Source organism: Rhinoraja longicauda, chromosome 13 (genome assembly GCF_053455715.1).
Source record: "Rhinoraja longicauda isolate Sanriku21f chromosome 13, sRhiLon1.1, whole genome shotgun sequence".
NCBI lineage: Eukaryota > Metazoa > Chordata > Chondrichthyes > Rajiformes > Arhynchobatidae > Rhinoraja > Rhinoraja longicauda.
Genome location: NC_135965.1, coordinates 21,098,470 through 21,112,527, shown reverse-complemented (window position 1 = coordinate 21,112,527; position 14,058 = coordinate 21,098,470). Strand labels below are relative to the sequence as shown.

General features: G+C 46.1%; 1 protein-coding gene across 4 annotated transcripts in view; it reads right to left on the bottom strand.

The window, feature by feature from the left end:
* LOC144599524 (neprilysin-like) overlaps nucleotides 1-14,058 on the bottom strand; it is a 125,998-nt gene that overhangs the window by 52,543 nt on the left and 59,397 nt on the right. For all 4 annotated transcript variants that reach the window (XM_078410518.1, XM_078410517.1, XM_078410516.1 and 1 more), the window contains exon 9: nucleotides 1,164-1,298. In XM_078410518.1, coding sequence (XP_078266644.1) covers nucleotides 1,164-1,298 — 135 coding nt within the window. The remainder of the gene's footprint in view (nucleotides 1-1,163; nucleotides 1,299-14,058) is intronic.

The following is a 14,058-nucleotide window of genomic DNA, read 5'->3' as shown; positions in this document are numbered from 1 at the left end:
TGTGTCGGTAGTGGGATAACTTGGAATTAGTGTGAACGGGTGATCGATGGTAAGCGTGGACTTGGTGGGTCGAAAGGCCAAGTTCCTGGCTGCATCTCTAAACTAAACTAAACTAAACTGCTATCACGTTATCCCTCAGTTTCCTTCACTACAGGAAAACAATCCCAGCCTGTCCAATCGCTGCCTTCAACGAAAGTCCTCCAAACCAGGCAAAGTCCTAGTGAATCTCCTCTGCAGTCTCTCCTTGGTGTCACTGGCCTTTGTCTGTCAAACACCCTCCCCCGCCTCCCCCCCCCATCTGTATCCACCTATCATTTATCCCAGCCCCACTGCTCTTTTTCAAATATCGTCCCCCCTACAATCAGCCTGAAGAAGGGTCCCGACCCGAAACCTCACCTGTTCATTCCCCCCACCTCTGCTGCCTGACCCACTGAGTCCAACCAGCACTTTGTGTTTGACTCAAGATTCCAGTACCTGCTGTTCCTTGTGCCTCCAAGTATCTATCTACCTCTGCCTTAAATATATTTGAGGACACTCTGAATATCATTCTTTAAAAAGAGAGTTCCAAAGACTTGAAACCTTTCTTAGAAAAAAAGCTTTTGCCCCATTCCTGCCTGAAGTAGGTGAGGTTTTATGTTTAAGCAATGAGTCGTCATTTTCGACTGCACTTTTCCTCCGTCCCCCTGGTGGATGGGTAGACCTCATGGCCCCTGACAACAGCACATTGCACTGGGTACAGCGCCTGGAGGGTGTTACATCATTTCTGCTGCCTCAAACGCAAGAAGAAGAAGCAATGAAATCAGCCATCACAACTACTTTGGAAGTTTGAGATGAAACTGATTAGTTTAGAGTTTAGTTTAGTTTAGAGATAGAGCCTTGAAACAGACCCACGCCAACCTGTGATCATGTGTCCCTAGTTCTACACCACACACTAGAGACAATTTACAGAAGCCAATTAACCTAGAAACCTGCACGTCCTTGGAATGTGGGAGGAAACCGAGGCACCCTGAGGAAACCCACGCAGGTCAAGGGTAGAACGTACAAACTCCATCCAGGCAGCACCCGCAGTCAGGATCGAACCCGGTCTCTGGTGCTGTAAGGCAGCAACTCTACCGCTGCACCACTGTGCTGCCCTGATGGCCACAAAGATGTAGAAGACTTACATTGGCGATCTCTTTTTCCAATTGCAAGACAAGATCCATTTCCCTTTTGACTTCCAATTCTGTCTTGTTCAAACCTTTGTCCTTTCGGATTAAGTTAGCTGTTTTCTGCATAAACTCAGAGTAAGCTTCGCACGCCTGTGAAAAAACATTAAAAGTGTGGTTACCCCTCTGAGAAAGGCCAACATCCTATCACTTTGATAAATGAATGGTAAACTCTTCAAAGTCTGGATGTCTGAAAATGAGAACCTCTCAATTCTGGTCTTGCCTTTGCAAATCCTTCTTTTACATTCTCCCCAATGCCTTTACAAACCATTATTTTAGATACAGTGACAGATTCATACCTCACCCTTCAGGCGAGAGGTACAGAAGTGAGAAAACGCATACCTCCAGATTCAGACAGTTTCTTCCTAGCTGTTATCAAGAAATGGAACCATTCTACCAACAACTAGAGAGCGTTCCTGAGCTAATATCTACCTCATTGAAGTCCCTTGGACTCTCTTTTTAACTCACTTTACTGGACTTTATCGTGCACTAAACGTTATTCCCTTTATTAAGTATCTGTTCACTGGAAGTCTCAATTGTAATCATGTATGGTCTTTCCTTTGACTGGATAGCATGCAACAAAAAGCTTTTCACCTGGTTAGACATGACAACTAAACTAAAATAAACAAAACTTTTATATTATCCTCAATATCTTTCAAATTCTTCTTTTACATGCTCTTTATTTGTAAACCAGCATCTGCAGTTCCTTTTGTCGCCACTTTATTGCTCCTCTGTGAAATTTCCTCTTGATATGTCTGCTTTGCAGAAGTTTCTTCCTCTCTCTGACCGGAGTTCTGTGGGACCCTCTCAAACTGCTCCTCCTCTGTGATTCTTGCTGCTCTCCTGTTCACAAAGGGGGAGCCCGTGTTCTGGCCCAGACTTGCTACCACAGTGGGTATGCCCGTGTTCTGACCCAGACTTGCTACCACAGTGGGAATGCCCGTGTTCTGGCCCAGACTTGCTACCACAGTGGGTATGCCCGTGTTCTGACCCAGGCTCGCTACCACAGTGGGAATGCCCGTGTTCTGACCCAGGCTCGCTACCACAGCGGGTATGCCCGTGTTCTGACCCAGACTTGGTACCACAGCCAATGCATTTCGTCTTCCTCTTTCCTCTTTAAGAAGAGCTTAAATTGTGCTGCCAAATTTAGCTCTCTGAAGGTGGCAGCATAAGTAGATAGGGTGGTAAAGAGGGCTTATGGTATTCTTGCCTCCGTTCCTAGGGCCATTGAATATAAGAGTCAGGTAGTCATGATGGAGCTCTATAGGACTTTGGTTGGGCCACATTTGCAGTATTGCATGCAGTTCTGGTTGACCTATTACAGGAAAGACATGGAGACTTTGGAGAGGGTGCAGAGGAGGTTTACCAGAATGCTGCCTAGATTAGAGGGTTTCAGCTACAGGGAGAGGTTGGACAGACTTGGATTGTTTTCTCTGGAACATTGGAGATTGAGTGGAGACAAGAAAATTACATACAATTACAAGAGGCATAGATAGGGTAGACCTTCAGCATATTTTCCCTAGTCCCCAGGGTGGAAATGTGCAACACTAGAGGCCATAGCTATAAGGTGAGAGGAAGAAAGTTTAATGGAGATGTGTGGAGCAAGTTATTTACACAGAGAGTAGTGGGGACGGGGAACGTATTGTCAGGGGTGGTGGTGGAGGCACATATGGTAGTGGTGTTTAAGAAGCTTTTCGATAGGCACATGGACATGCAGGGAAAAGAGGATCATGTAGTGGCAGGTGAGATCAGTTTAACTAGGCATTATGTTCAGCACAAACATTGTGGGCCAAAGGGCCTATTCCTGTGCTGTCCTGCTCTGGGTTCTAAGACTGGAACTGATGCAGTATTATCCTGAATGTGTTCTAAACAAAATTCTCTCACTGGACCTTCGAAGGTCCTGACCCGAAACGTCCCCTATCCATGTTCTCCAGAGATGATGCTTTACCCATTGAGTTAGTCCAGCACTTTGTGTCCTTTTGTTTATCAAAAGGAACATGGTTAGTGAGACAAAGACATTCAATGGAAATTAATGTAATCCAAGCACAGATGTGGCCTCGAGACTGTAATCATTCACACTAAACTTTGGTAGAAAACCCCTTGCACTTAATAAAGGCAAATGTTCATCACCTGGGTATATTTACTAACTGTTGTAAATTAACCAAGAAAGAAAATCACGCCTTTTTATCAAAGAACACTGGCACACTCTGGTGTTTGTCTCACTGAGGTTAATCTCTCACACGTAAACTGTTTGAATGTGGGCAATGAGAATATAGGCCCATTTGAGGTGTCTGTTTCTCATTTGTAATGTATGGAAATTGGCTCCTCCTGGGCACCCAATTAGTCACATATGGTGAATGTAGGAACAACTGTTGGAAAAGACTGGAAATTAGGATTTTTGGCACAGGGTCAAAATAGCATCTCCAAAACAATGCACAAACTTCACGGTCTAGTGGAGGCTGTTGGATGAAAATAAGAAATAAATGCTTTTTGTTAGGGCTTTTCAGAACATCCCAAAGTACTTTGGATGTGCAGCCACTGTTGCAACACTGGAAACGAGTAGAGAAGTTGTCAAGAAGTTGGAAAGGGTACAAATAAGATTTACGAGGATGTTGCCAAAACTCGAGGATCTGAGCTATAGGGAGAGGTTGAGCTCTGATCTTTACACAAAGGGTGGTGGGTGCATGGAACAAGCAGCCGGAGGAGGTAGTTGAGGCAGGTACTATCAAAATTCTTAAGAAGCAATTAGACAGGTACATGGATAGTGTATAGGAACAAACTGCAGACGTTGGTTTAAACCGAAGATAGACATAAAATGCTGGAGTAAATCAACGGGACAGGTAGCATCTCTGGAGAGAAGGAATGGGTGATGTTTTGGGTCGAGACCCTTCTTCAGACTATTCAGGGGAAAGGGAAATGAGAGATATAGACAGTTATATGGAGAGATATAGAACAAATAAAAAAAATTAACAAATTAAAGTTATAGAATAAATTTGTTCTATATCTCTCTACATCACTGTCATTATCTCTCTTGTTTCCCTTTCCCCTGACTAGTCTGAAGAAGGATCTTGACCCAAAACCCATTCCTTCTCTCCAGAGATGCTGCCTGTCCCACCTAGGTACATGGATAGGACAGGTTTAGAGGGTTATGGGCCAAAGGCAGGCTGGTGGGACTAGTGTAGATGGGACATGTTGGTCGGTGTGGGCAAGTTGGGCCGAAAGGCCTATTTCCATGCTGTATGACTCTCTCTCTCTCTGACTTGCCCAAAAGATTCCACAAAAGTTCTGACAAGTTTGCAGATGACAAAAAAAGGGGTTGGTATTGTAGATAGTGAAGATGGTTGTCAAAAACTGCAGCAGGATCTTGATCGTTTGGGCAGGTGGGCTGAGGAATCGATGAATTGAGTGAATTGAGTGTTGCAGAGCAGAGCAATCTAGGAGTCCAGGTACATTGTTCCTTGAAAGTGGCATCACAAGTAGATAGGGTGGTCAAAAAGGCTTTTAGCACATTGGCTTTCATAAGTTAGAGTATTGAGTATGGAAGTTGGGAGGTCATGTAACAGTTATATAAGAGGTTAGTAAGGCCACATTAGCATATTGTGTTCAGTTTTGGGCACCATGTTATAGGAAAGATGTTGTCAAGCTGGAAGGGGTGCAGAGAAGATTTACGAGGATGTTGCCAGGACTCAAGGACCTGAGCTGCAGGGAGAGGTTCAGCAGGCTAGGAGTCTGTTCCTTACACAAAGGGTGGTGGATATATGGAACAAGCTGCCGGAGGAGGTAGTTGAGGCAGGGACTACCCCAACATTTAAGAGACCTTTGGGCAGGTACATGGATTATACAGGTTTAGAAGGATATGGGTCAAACGCGGGCATCTAGGGCTGGTGTAGATGGGGCATGATGGTCCATGTGGTCAAGTTGGGCCGAAGTGCCTGTTTCCATGCTTTATGATTCTATGACTATAAAAATACTAACAAGATCATGAAGAGATAATCTTTTTACTGCAAATAGTCATTGCAGAAATTATACTCAAGACAGTATGAACAGTTTAGTTTAGTTTATTATTATTGTCACGTGAAGCGATGTACACTGAAATATTTTATGTTGCATGCTATCCAGTCAGCGGAAGGACTATACATGATAACAATCAAGTGTCTTCAGTGTACAGATACAGGATAAAGGGAATAATGTTCAATGCATCATGAGGTCCTGCAAAGTCCAATTAAAGATAGTCTGAGGGTCTCCAATGAGGTAGATGGGAGGTCAGGACTGCTTTCTAGTCAGTGACAGGATGGTTCAGTTGCCTGATAACAGATGGGAAAAAATAGCTTTCTTCCTCTTCAATGACGAAGTAAGTTGAGAAGAAGATGAAGGTAGGTACTACAACATGCATACATACATACATACAACATACAACATACAAAGTCAGTTGGACAGGTAGATAGATAGGAAAGGTTTAGAGGAATATGGGCCAAAGTAAAAAATACCCCTCAGGTTCCTATTAAATCTTTCCCCCCATACCTTAAACCTATGTCCTCTGGTTCTTGATGTAGTGTACGGGTGATTGTTAGTCGGCGTGGACTTGATGGGCTGAAGGGCCTGTTTCCACACTGTATCTCTAAACTAAACAAAGATGCGCAGTTTCCTGCGGGCATTTGGTGGAAACCAGTTGGCTGAGGACACAGGCGCCTGAGGGAGCAGTTCCCGACGGCAATTAAAGAATTCATTGCGGGCGGCAAGGGGGCGCAGCGGTAGAGTTGCTGCCTTACAGCACCGGAGACCCGGGTTAGATCCTGATTACGGGTGCTATCTGAATGAAGTCTGTACTTTCTTCCTGTGACCTGCGTGGGTTTTCTCACGCTCTAAAACGTGCAGGTTGTAGGTTAATTGGCTTTGCTTAAATTGTAAATTATTGGTGGTGTGTAGGATGGTGTTAATGTGCGGGGATCACTGGTCGGCGTGGACTCGGGGGGGGGGGGGGGGGAGTGAAGGGCCTGTTTCCGTGCTGTAACTAATTAGTGACCATTTCCACGTGAATATCTGGAGCAGATGTGAAGCCCAGAACTTTAATTACTCATCATCATCATATCATCATATATATACAGCCGGAAACAGGCCTTTTCGGCCCACCAAGTCCGTGCCGCCCAGCGATCCCCGCACACTAACACTATCCTACACCCACTAGGGACAATTTTTACATTTACCCAGCCAATTAACCTACATACCTGTACGTCTTTGGAGTGTGGGAGGAAACCGAAGATCTCGGAGAAAACCCACGCAGGTCACGGGGAGAACGTACAAACTCCTTACAGTGCAGCACCCGTAGTCAGGATCGAACCTGAGTCTCCGGCGCTGCATTCGCTGTAAAGCAGCAACTCTACCGCTGCGCTACCTGATGTGAAATATATTCGATGGAATGGATAACAGAGCTAGTTATCAGCAACAGTATCATTAAAAATAAGGAGAATTATAAATATAAGGGTGCAGGGGCTATCGCTCCAGGGATTCCACTTGTAACTGGTCAAGATAGATGCTGGCTATCAGAAAACAGCTCAGTAATATGAGTTTGATTGATCGATTGAAGCATACAGGAATGATAGGAAAGGTTCAGAGGGATATGCAGCGAATGCAGGCAAATGATTAGAAACAAAGAACTGTAGATGCTGGTTTACCGAGGAAAGACTCAAAATGCTGGAGTAACTCAACGGGTCAGGCATTATCTCTGGAGGACATGGATGGTTGACATTTCCAGTCAGGACCCTTCTTCAGACTGATTGCAAATCTTCTTCAGACTGAGGACAAATGGGCCTTAGTTGGGGCATCTTGGTTGAATGGACGAGTTGTGCCGAAGGGCCTGATTCCGTGCTGTATGACACTGCTACACTTAGGATGTAAACAGGCCATTCGGCCCACTGAGTCAACTGAGACCATCAATCACCCAATCACACTTTGAGTCCTGGCCTCTGTAAATTGCCTCTAATGTTTAGGGAATGGATGAGAAATTGGGGATAACATAGAACTGGTATGAATAGGTGATCGATGGTCAGTGTGGACTTGGTGGGCTAAAGGGCCTTCTTCCATGCTCTATCTCTGAACTAAACTATGAGCAGGTATCACAAAACAAACTTGTTCGATGTAATCCCAATTTCACATCTTCTCCCTACTCACTAGGGGCAATTTACAGAGGGGGCCAATTAATCAACAAATCCGCACGTCTTTGGGATGTGGGAGGAAACCTGGAATACCCGGAGGAAACTCACTCAAGGTGCTGTGTGTGTGGAGTTTGCACGTTCTCCCTGGGTATTCCGGAGAGAGCATGCAAACTCCACACTGACAGCGCCTGAGATCAGGATCGAACCCGGGTCTCTAGCGCAGTGAGGCAGCAGCTTTACCCATTGCATCTCAGTGCCGCATTAGGTTCTCCGCTAGTGTGTTCAGCTGAACGTGTAGCATGCTGAGACCAAAGGTCATGGCTTGAATTTCACTCCATAGTCTATGAGCTGAACTGTGCTCTTGATGTGAAATATTGGTTTAGTTTACTCTAGTTTATTGTCACGTGTACTGCGGTACAGTGAAAAGCTTTTGTTGTGTGCTAACTAGTCGTGGCAAGACTGTGCGTGATTACAATCGAGCCATCCACATGATAAAGGGAATAACGTTTAGTGCAAAATATAGTTCAGTAAAATCCAATTAAAGATAGTCTGGGGGTCTTCCACGAGGTAGATGGGAGGTCAGGACCACTCTCTAGTTGGTGAGATGGTGGTTTAGTTGCCTGATAACAGCTGGGAAAAAACTGCCCCTGAATCTGGAGGTGTGCATTTTCAAACCTCTGTACCTCTTGCCTGATGAGAGGGGAGAAGAGAGAATGACCGTGGTGTGACTGGTCCTCATGTATTTCACCTGCATGGGCGTGAAGTGTAAATTGAGTCAATGGAAGGGAGGTTGATTTGTGCGATGGTCTGGGCTTCATCTTCACCTTTTAATGGATATAATGCCCACATTGGGAGTGCTCTGTTCTCTCCATTGTCCGCATATCCATCATAAACACCAGTGCTGAATATTATATGATTTCTGTTTGCAGTGCAGAGAGTGGCTGCCACATTTCCTTTCTGGCCACACTTTCAAAAGCACTTCACCATCGCTGAAGTGCTGTGCAGCACAGGGAAAAGCATTACATAAATTCACCACTGATGTTTCTCATTATGTTCTCAGGAGTCCAAAGTGCTGTGGGACTGGTGGAGTGATTTGTGAAACCTACTCCTAATTTAGTTTAGAGATGCAGTATGGAAACCAGCTCTTAAGTCCACCGAGTCCGCTGGCCATCAGTAGGTCAGTACAGTCTATTCCTCAAATGGAGCCATGGAGGTTGACCCAAGTAGACAGAGACCTGAGTTGGAAAGGTGTCACCCGCTCCTCTCTCTTCCTCCCTCTCTTCCTCTCTCTTCCTCCCTCTCTTCCTCTCTCTTCCTCCCTCTCTTCCTCTCTCTTCCTCCCTCTCTTCCTCTCTCTTCCTCCCTCTCTTCCTCCCTCTCTTCCTCTCTCTTCCTCTCTCTTCCTCTCTCTTCCTCTCTCTCCTCTCTCTCTCTCTCTCTCTCTCTCTCTCTCTCTCTCTCTCTCTCTCTCTCTCTCTCTCTCTCTCTCTCTCTCTCTCTCTCTCTCTCTCTCTCTCTCTCTCTCTCTCTCTCTCTCTCTCTCACAAACACGCACACACACACACACACACACACACACACACACACACACACACACACACATGAACACACACTCTCATATACACACACGCAAACACACACACACACACACACACACACACACACACACACATGAACACACACTCTCATATACACACACGCAAACACACACACACACACACACACACACACACACATCTCCACTACTACAAAACGTCCTCAGGGCAGTACAGTGGCACAGCTGATAGAGTCGCTGCCTCACAGCGCCAGAGACCCCGGGTTTGCTTCTGACCTCGGGTGCTGTCCGTGTGGAGTTTGCACCTTCTCCCCGTGACTGTGTGGGTTTCCTCCAGATGTTCCACATCCCAAAGATGTGTGGATTTGTATCTCTAAACTGTACTAAACTAAACTAGTGTTAATGGGTGATTGCCGGTTGGTATGGACCCGGTGGGCCAAATGGCCTGTTTCCACGTTGTATCTCTAAACTATACTAAACCTAATCTCAGATGTGAGCCCAGAAATTTACAGACAGCATTGCATATGTGCAACGTTTGATGGTGTATGCTTTAAAAAAAAACTTACGTAATGCATTCATTAAATGTAATGACAAGGGCACAAGATGGGAATGGACTGTCTATTCATATATATCAGCGTGTTAGCGTGTAGAGGCACTTCCCCAATGATATTCTGGTTTATTTTCTGCCAGACGTTTTAATGAGCCTGAACAGGACCGGGAATTCCTTAGATCTAATTCTCACCAGCTAATTCAATCATGTGATTTTATGAACCCAAGGGGAAGAGATTGAAACAAGGCAAGTTTCAACACCAGAGGAAGAGCAATGAGTAACAGGGATTGGGGGAAAATATCGTAGAACGTTGAACAGTGCAGCATAGGAACAAGGCCCTTCGGCCCACAATGTCCATACTGAATATGATTGAGACTTTAGATTTTAGAGATACAGCGCGGAAATTGGCCCTTCAGCCCACCGAGTCTGGGCCGACCAGCGATCAGCCCATACACTAGTACTATCCTACACACGAGGGACAATTTACAATTTTGCCGAAGCCAATTAACCAACAAACTCGTACGTCTTTGGAGTGGAGGAGGAAACCGGAGCACCCAGAGAAAACCCACGCATACAAACGTACAAACCCCGTACAGACAGCACCCGTAGTCAGGATCGAATTCAGGACTCTGGTGCTGTAAGGCAGCAGCTCTACCGCTGCGCCACTGTGTTGCGCGTGATGCCAAGTTAAATTAATCTCCTCTGCCTGCACATGGTCAGTATCCCTTATTTTAAGATTATATTCTCACATGGACAGAGACAGAAAAGTACAGCACAGGAACGAGCCTTTCGACCCACAATGTCTGTGCTGAACATGACGTCAAGTTAAACTAATTTCCTCCGTCTGCACGTGATCCATATCCCTCCATTCCCTGCATATCCATGTGCTTACCTAAAGCCTCATAAGTGCCACTATCGTATCTGCCTCCAGCACCATCCCTGGCAGTGCGTTCCAGGCACTCATCGTCCTCTGTGTAATAAAGGTTGCCCTGCACATCTCCTTTAAACATTGCCCCACTCACCATAAAGCTATACCCTCTATCATTTGACATTTCCTCCCAGGAATAAAGTTTCTGAAGAAGGGTCTCGACCCGAAACATCACCCATTCCTTCTCTCCAGGGATGCTGCCTGACCCGCTGAGTTACTCCAGCTTGATGGGTCTATCTAAAGGTTGTGACTGTCTACCCTATCTATGCCTCTCAGAGTTTTAAATGTTTCTATCAAGCCTCCCCTCAACTTCTGACATTCCCGAGAAAACACATACACGAACATGATCTATTGGGTGAAACATTGGAAGGTTTCAGAGAGGAGGGAACAGGAAATAAAGAAATAAAGCAGCCCTGATAGATTAAATGTAGAAACAAGGAACAGCAGATGCAGGTTTATACCAAAGATAGACACAAAGTGCGATGGGTGACGAATCGGGTCCATCTTTCAGGAGGGTCCTGACCTGCAACATCACCCATCTTTTTTCTCCAGAGATTCTGCCTGACCCGCTGAGTAACTCCAGCACATTGTGTTTATCTTTGTGATAGATCGGGGTTGGCTACTTGCCCAACAACTCCCTAAAGAGATTAAACTAAAGTGATAATGAATCCTTTTCAGAGACTATATCTGAAATTGGGATGACATTTATGGCCATTCATCTTTTAGTCTGGTCACTGAGGTCACCAAATTAATAGACCACTCATTATCTCAAAGGCTTCAATTAGTGTGGACCTCTTGGTATTAGTTGCAATTTTTCCCGAAACTCCAGTCCAAATCAATCTACGCTATTGACCACAGTTGTATTTCCCAGTGTCACAGTTAAAAGCTCACAGATATAAAATGATTACAGGTCACGTATCTGTACACTGTGGACGGCTCGATTGTAATCATGTATAGTCTTTCCATTGGCTGGTTAGCACGCAACAAATGTTTCTCACTGTACGTGACAATAAACTAAACTAAACTAATTTAAATTAAACTAAACGAAACTAAACCAAATATTAGCTATAAGGAGAGACAATAGCAACTGCAGATGCTGGTTTACAAATAAAAATGATACAAAGTGCTGGAGTAGCTCAGCGGGTCAGGCAGTGTCCCTGAAGAACATGGATTGGTGATGATTCGGGTCGGGGCCCTCAGAAGAGGTTGGACGAACTTGAATTGTTTTCTCTGGAACACTGGAGGTTGAGGGGGGACCTGGTAGATGTACATAAAATCATGAGAGGCATAGACAGGGTAGGCAGTCATACGTTTTTTTTCCAGGGTGGAAATGCCAAAGACAACAGGGCATGCCTTGAAGGTGAGATGGGCAAAGTTTAAAGGAGGTGTGTGGAGCAAGTTCTTTACACAGATGGTGGTGAGTACCTGTAATGTAAGCTCAAGGGTGGTGGTGGAGACAAACACGGATTTCAGATAGGCACATGGATAGGCAGGCCATGGAGGGATATGGATTATGTACAGGTAGAGGAGATCAGTTTAACTTGGCATTATGCTCGGCATGGAGGGATATGGATTATGTACAGGTAGAGGAGATCAGTTTAACTTGGCATTATGCTCGGCATGGACATTGTGAGCCTGTGCCGTAATTTTCTATATTCTCTGTCTATCTGCAGAGGCAGAATCATCAGAAATCTCCTATAATTGAGCTCATTAGTGAGGCTGTGATCAACAAAGGCTGTTTACCCTATATAGAGGAAGCAGAGCTCACATGTTAATCCAGAGCCTGTGTTCAAAACAGATTCCAGAAAACAGAATAGCGAACAGCTTGCATCAGTAGGTACAATTGCTGAGCCCAACCACGGGATATTTTATGACTGTTACTGCAGAAGCCTGGGGAATTACCAGGAATTTCCGAGAGCGAGGCGGACCGACGCGAGGGAGGGGGTTGTTGAGAGTGCGGTGGATCGTCGAGAGCAAGTTGGACCGTTGAGAGCGAGGAGGACTGTGGAGAGCGGGGTGGACCATTGAGGGTGGGGAGGATCGTCAAGATTGAGGAGGGTCGTAGAGTGAGGAGGGGCGTGGAGAGTGAGGAGGGGCATAGAGTGAGGAGGGCCATAGACAGTGAGGAGGGTTGTGGAGAGTGAGCACTGTAGAGAGTGAGGAGGGCTGTAGAGAGTGAGGAGGGCCATAGAGAGTGAGGAGGGCCATAGACAGTGAGGAGGGTCGTAGAGAGTGAGGAGTGGCGTGGAGAGTGAGGAGGGGCATAGAGAGTGAGGAGGGTCGTAGAGTGAGGAGGGTCATAGAGAGTGAGGAGGATCGCAGAGTGAGGAGGGTCATAGAGAGTGAGGAGGATCATAGAGAGTGAGGAGGGCCTTAGAGTGAGGAGGGCCATGCAGGGCCGTCTTAACGCATGGGCCTGATGGGCACTTGCCCGGGGACCCATGAGCATAGGGGCCCCATGCTGATCTGTGTATGTTAAGTGACTTGCAATAAATAAATACTACTTTAAAAATGTAGGTTCAATAAGTGCTTTTTTCGCAACATTTTCGGTCCCAAATGCTTCTCACAGCGATCTGTAAGTGCTTTTCGCAACAATGTAGCACCCTAAGTCCATCGCTAATTGCTTTTCGGTAAGTGCTTTTCACTGGCACGACAGGGGGGGGGGGGGGGCTGGTAGGGAAAGGGGGGTGGGGGAGAGTAACGGTAGGGGCCCCAGTACACTGCTTTGCCCGGGGGCCCATAATGCTGTAAAAACGGCCCTGGGGCCATAGACAGAGGAGGAACGTAGAGATTGAGGAGGGTCGTAGACAGAGGAGGGTCGTAGAGAGTGAGGAGGGTTGTAGAGAGTGAGGAGGGTCGTAGAGAGTGAGGAGGGTCATGGAGAGTGAGCACTGTAGTGAGTGAGGAGGGGCATAGAGAGTGAGAAGGGTCGCAGACAGTGAGGAGGGCCAAGGAGAGTGAGGAGGGTTGTAGAGAGTGAGGGTTGTAGAGAGTGAGGAGGGTCGTAGAGTGAGGAGGGGCGTGGAGAGTGAGGAGGGTCGTAGAGTGAGGAGGGGCTTGGAGAGTGAGGAGGGCCGTAGAGAGTGAGCAGGGTCGTAGAGAGTGAGAAGGGGCGTGGAGAGTGAGGAGGGTCGTGTAGAGATAGGTGAGAGCCGAGAACGAACGGGGACATGTCAGGGGGCTACTGAGAATGGGGGGGGGGGGCGGATGGCTTGGGGGCTCCTGTTGCCAAGTGCAGTGGCAGGCAGAAGATGGGACTGTTTGGTGAACTTTTGTAACTTTTGTTGGCACCAGAAACTTTGGCGACTCTTGTGTACTGCCTCGGAGAGGTTTACTGCACGATTTTACTGGGTTATATGCAAAACAAAGCATTTCACTGTAGCAAGGTACATGTGACAATAAAGTATCATGAAATCATCATTGAATGAAACTAAGAATTATTTCAGTCGTATTACCTCAGGGAGTCCAATGCTAAACTGTGGCACCTTTCAGTTTGATAGTCTACAGGTATCAGTCTACAGGTATCAGTCTGTTACAGGTTTCTTCATCATATGGTGAATAACTCCAAGCTCCTCAATACGATGTTTGCTTATTGTTGTATAAATCTAGTCCCAATGCATCTCCTCTTACCTTATCCGTTGTATTCGGTGTTCCCCATGTGGGCGCCT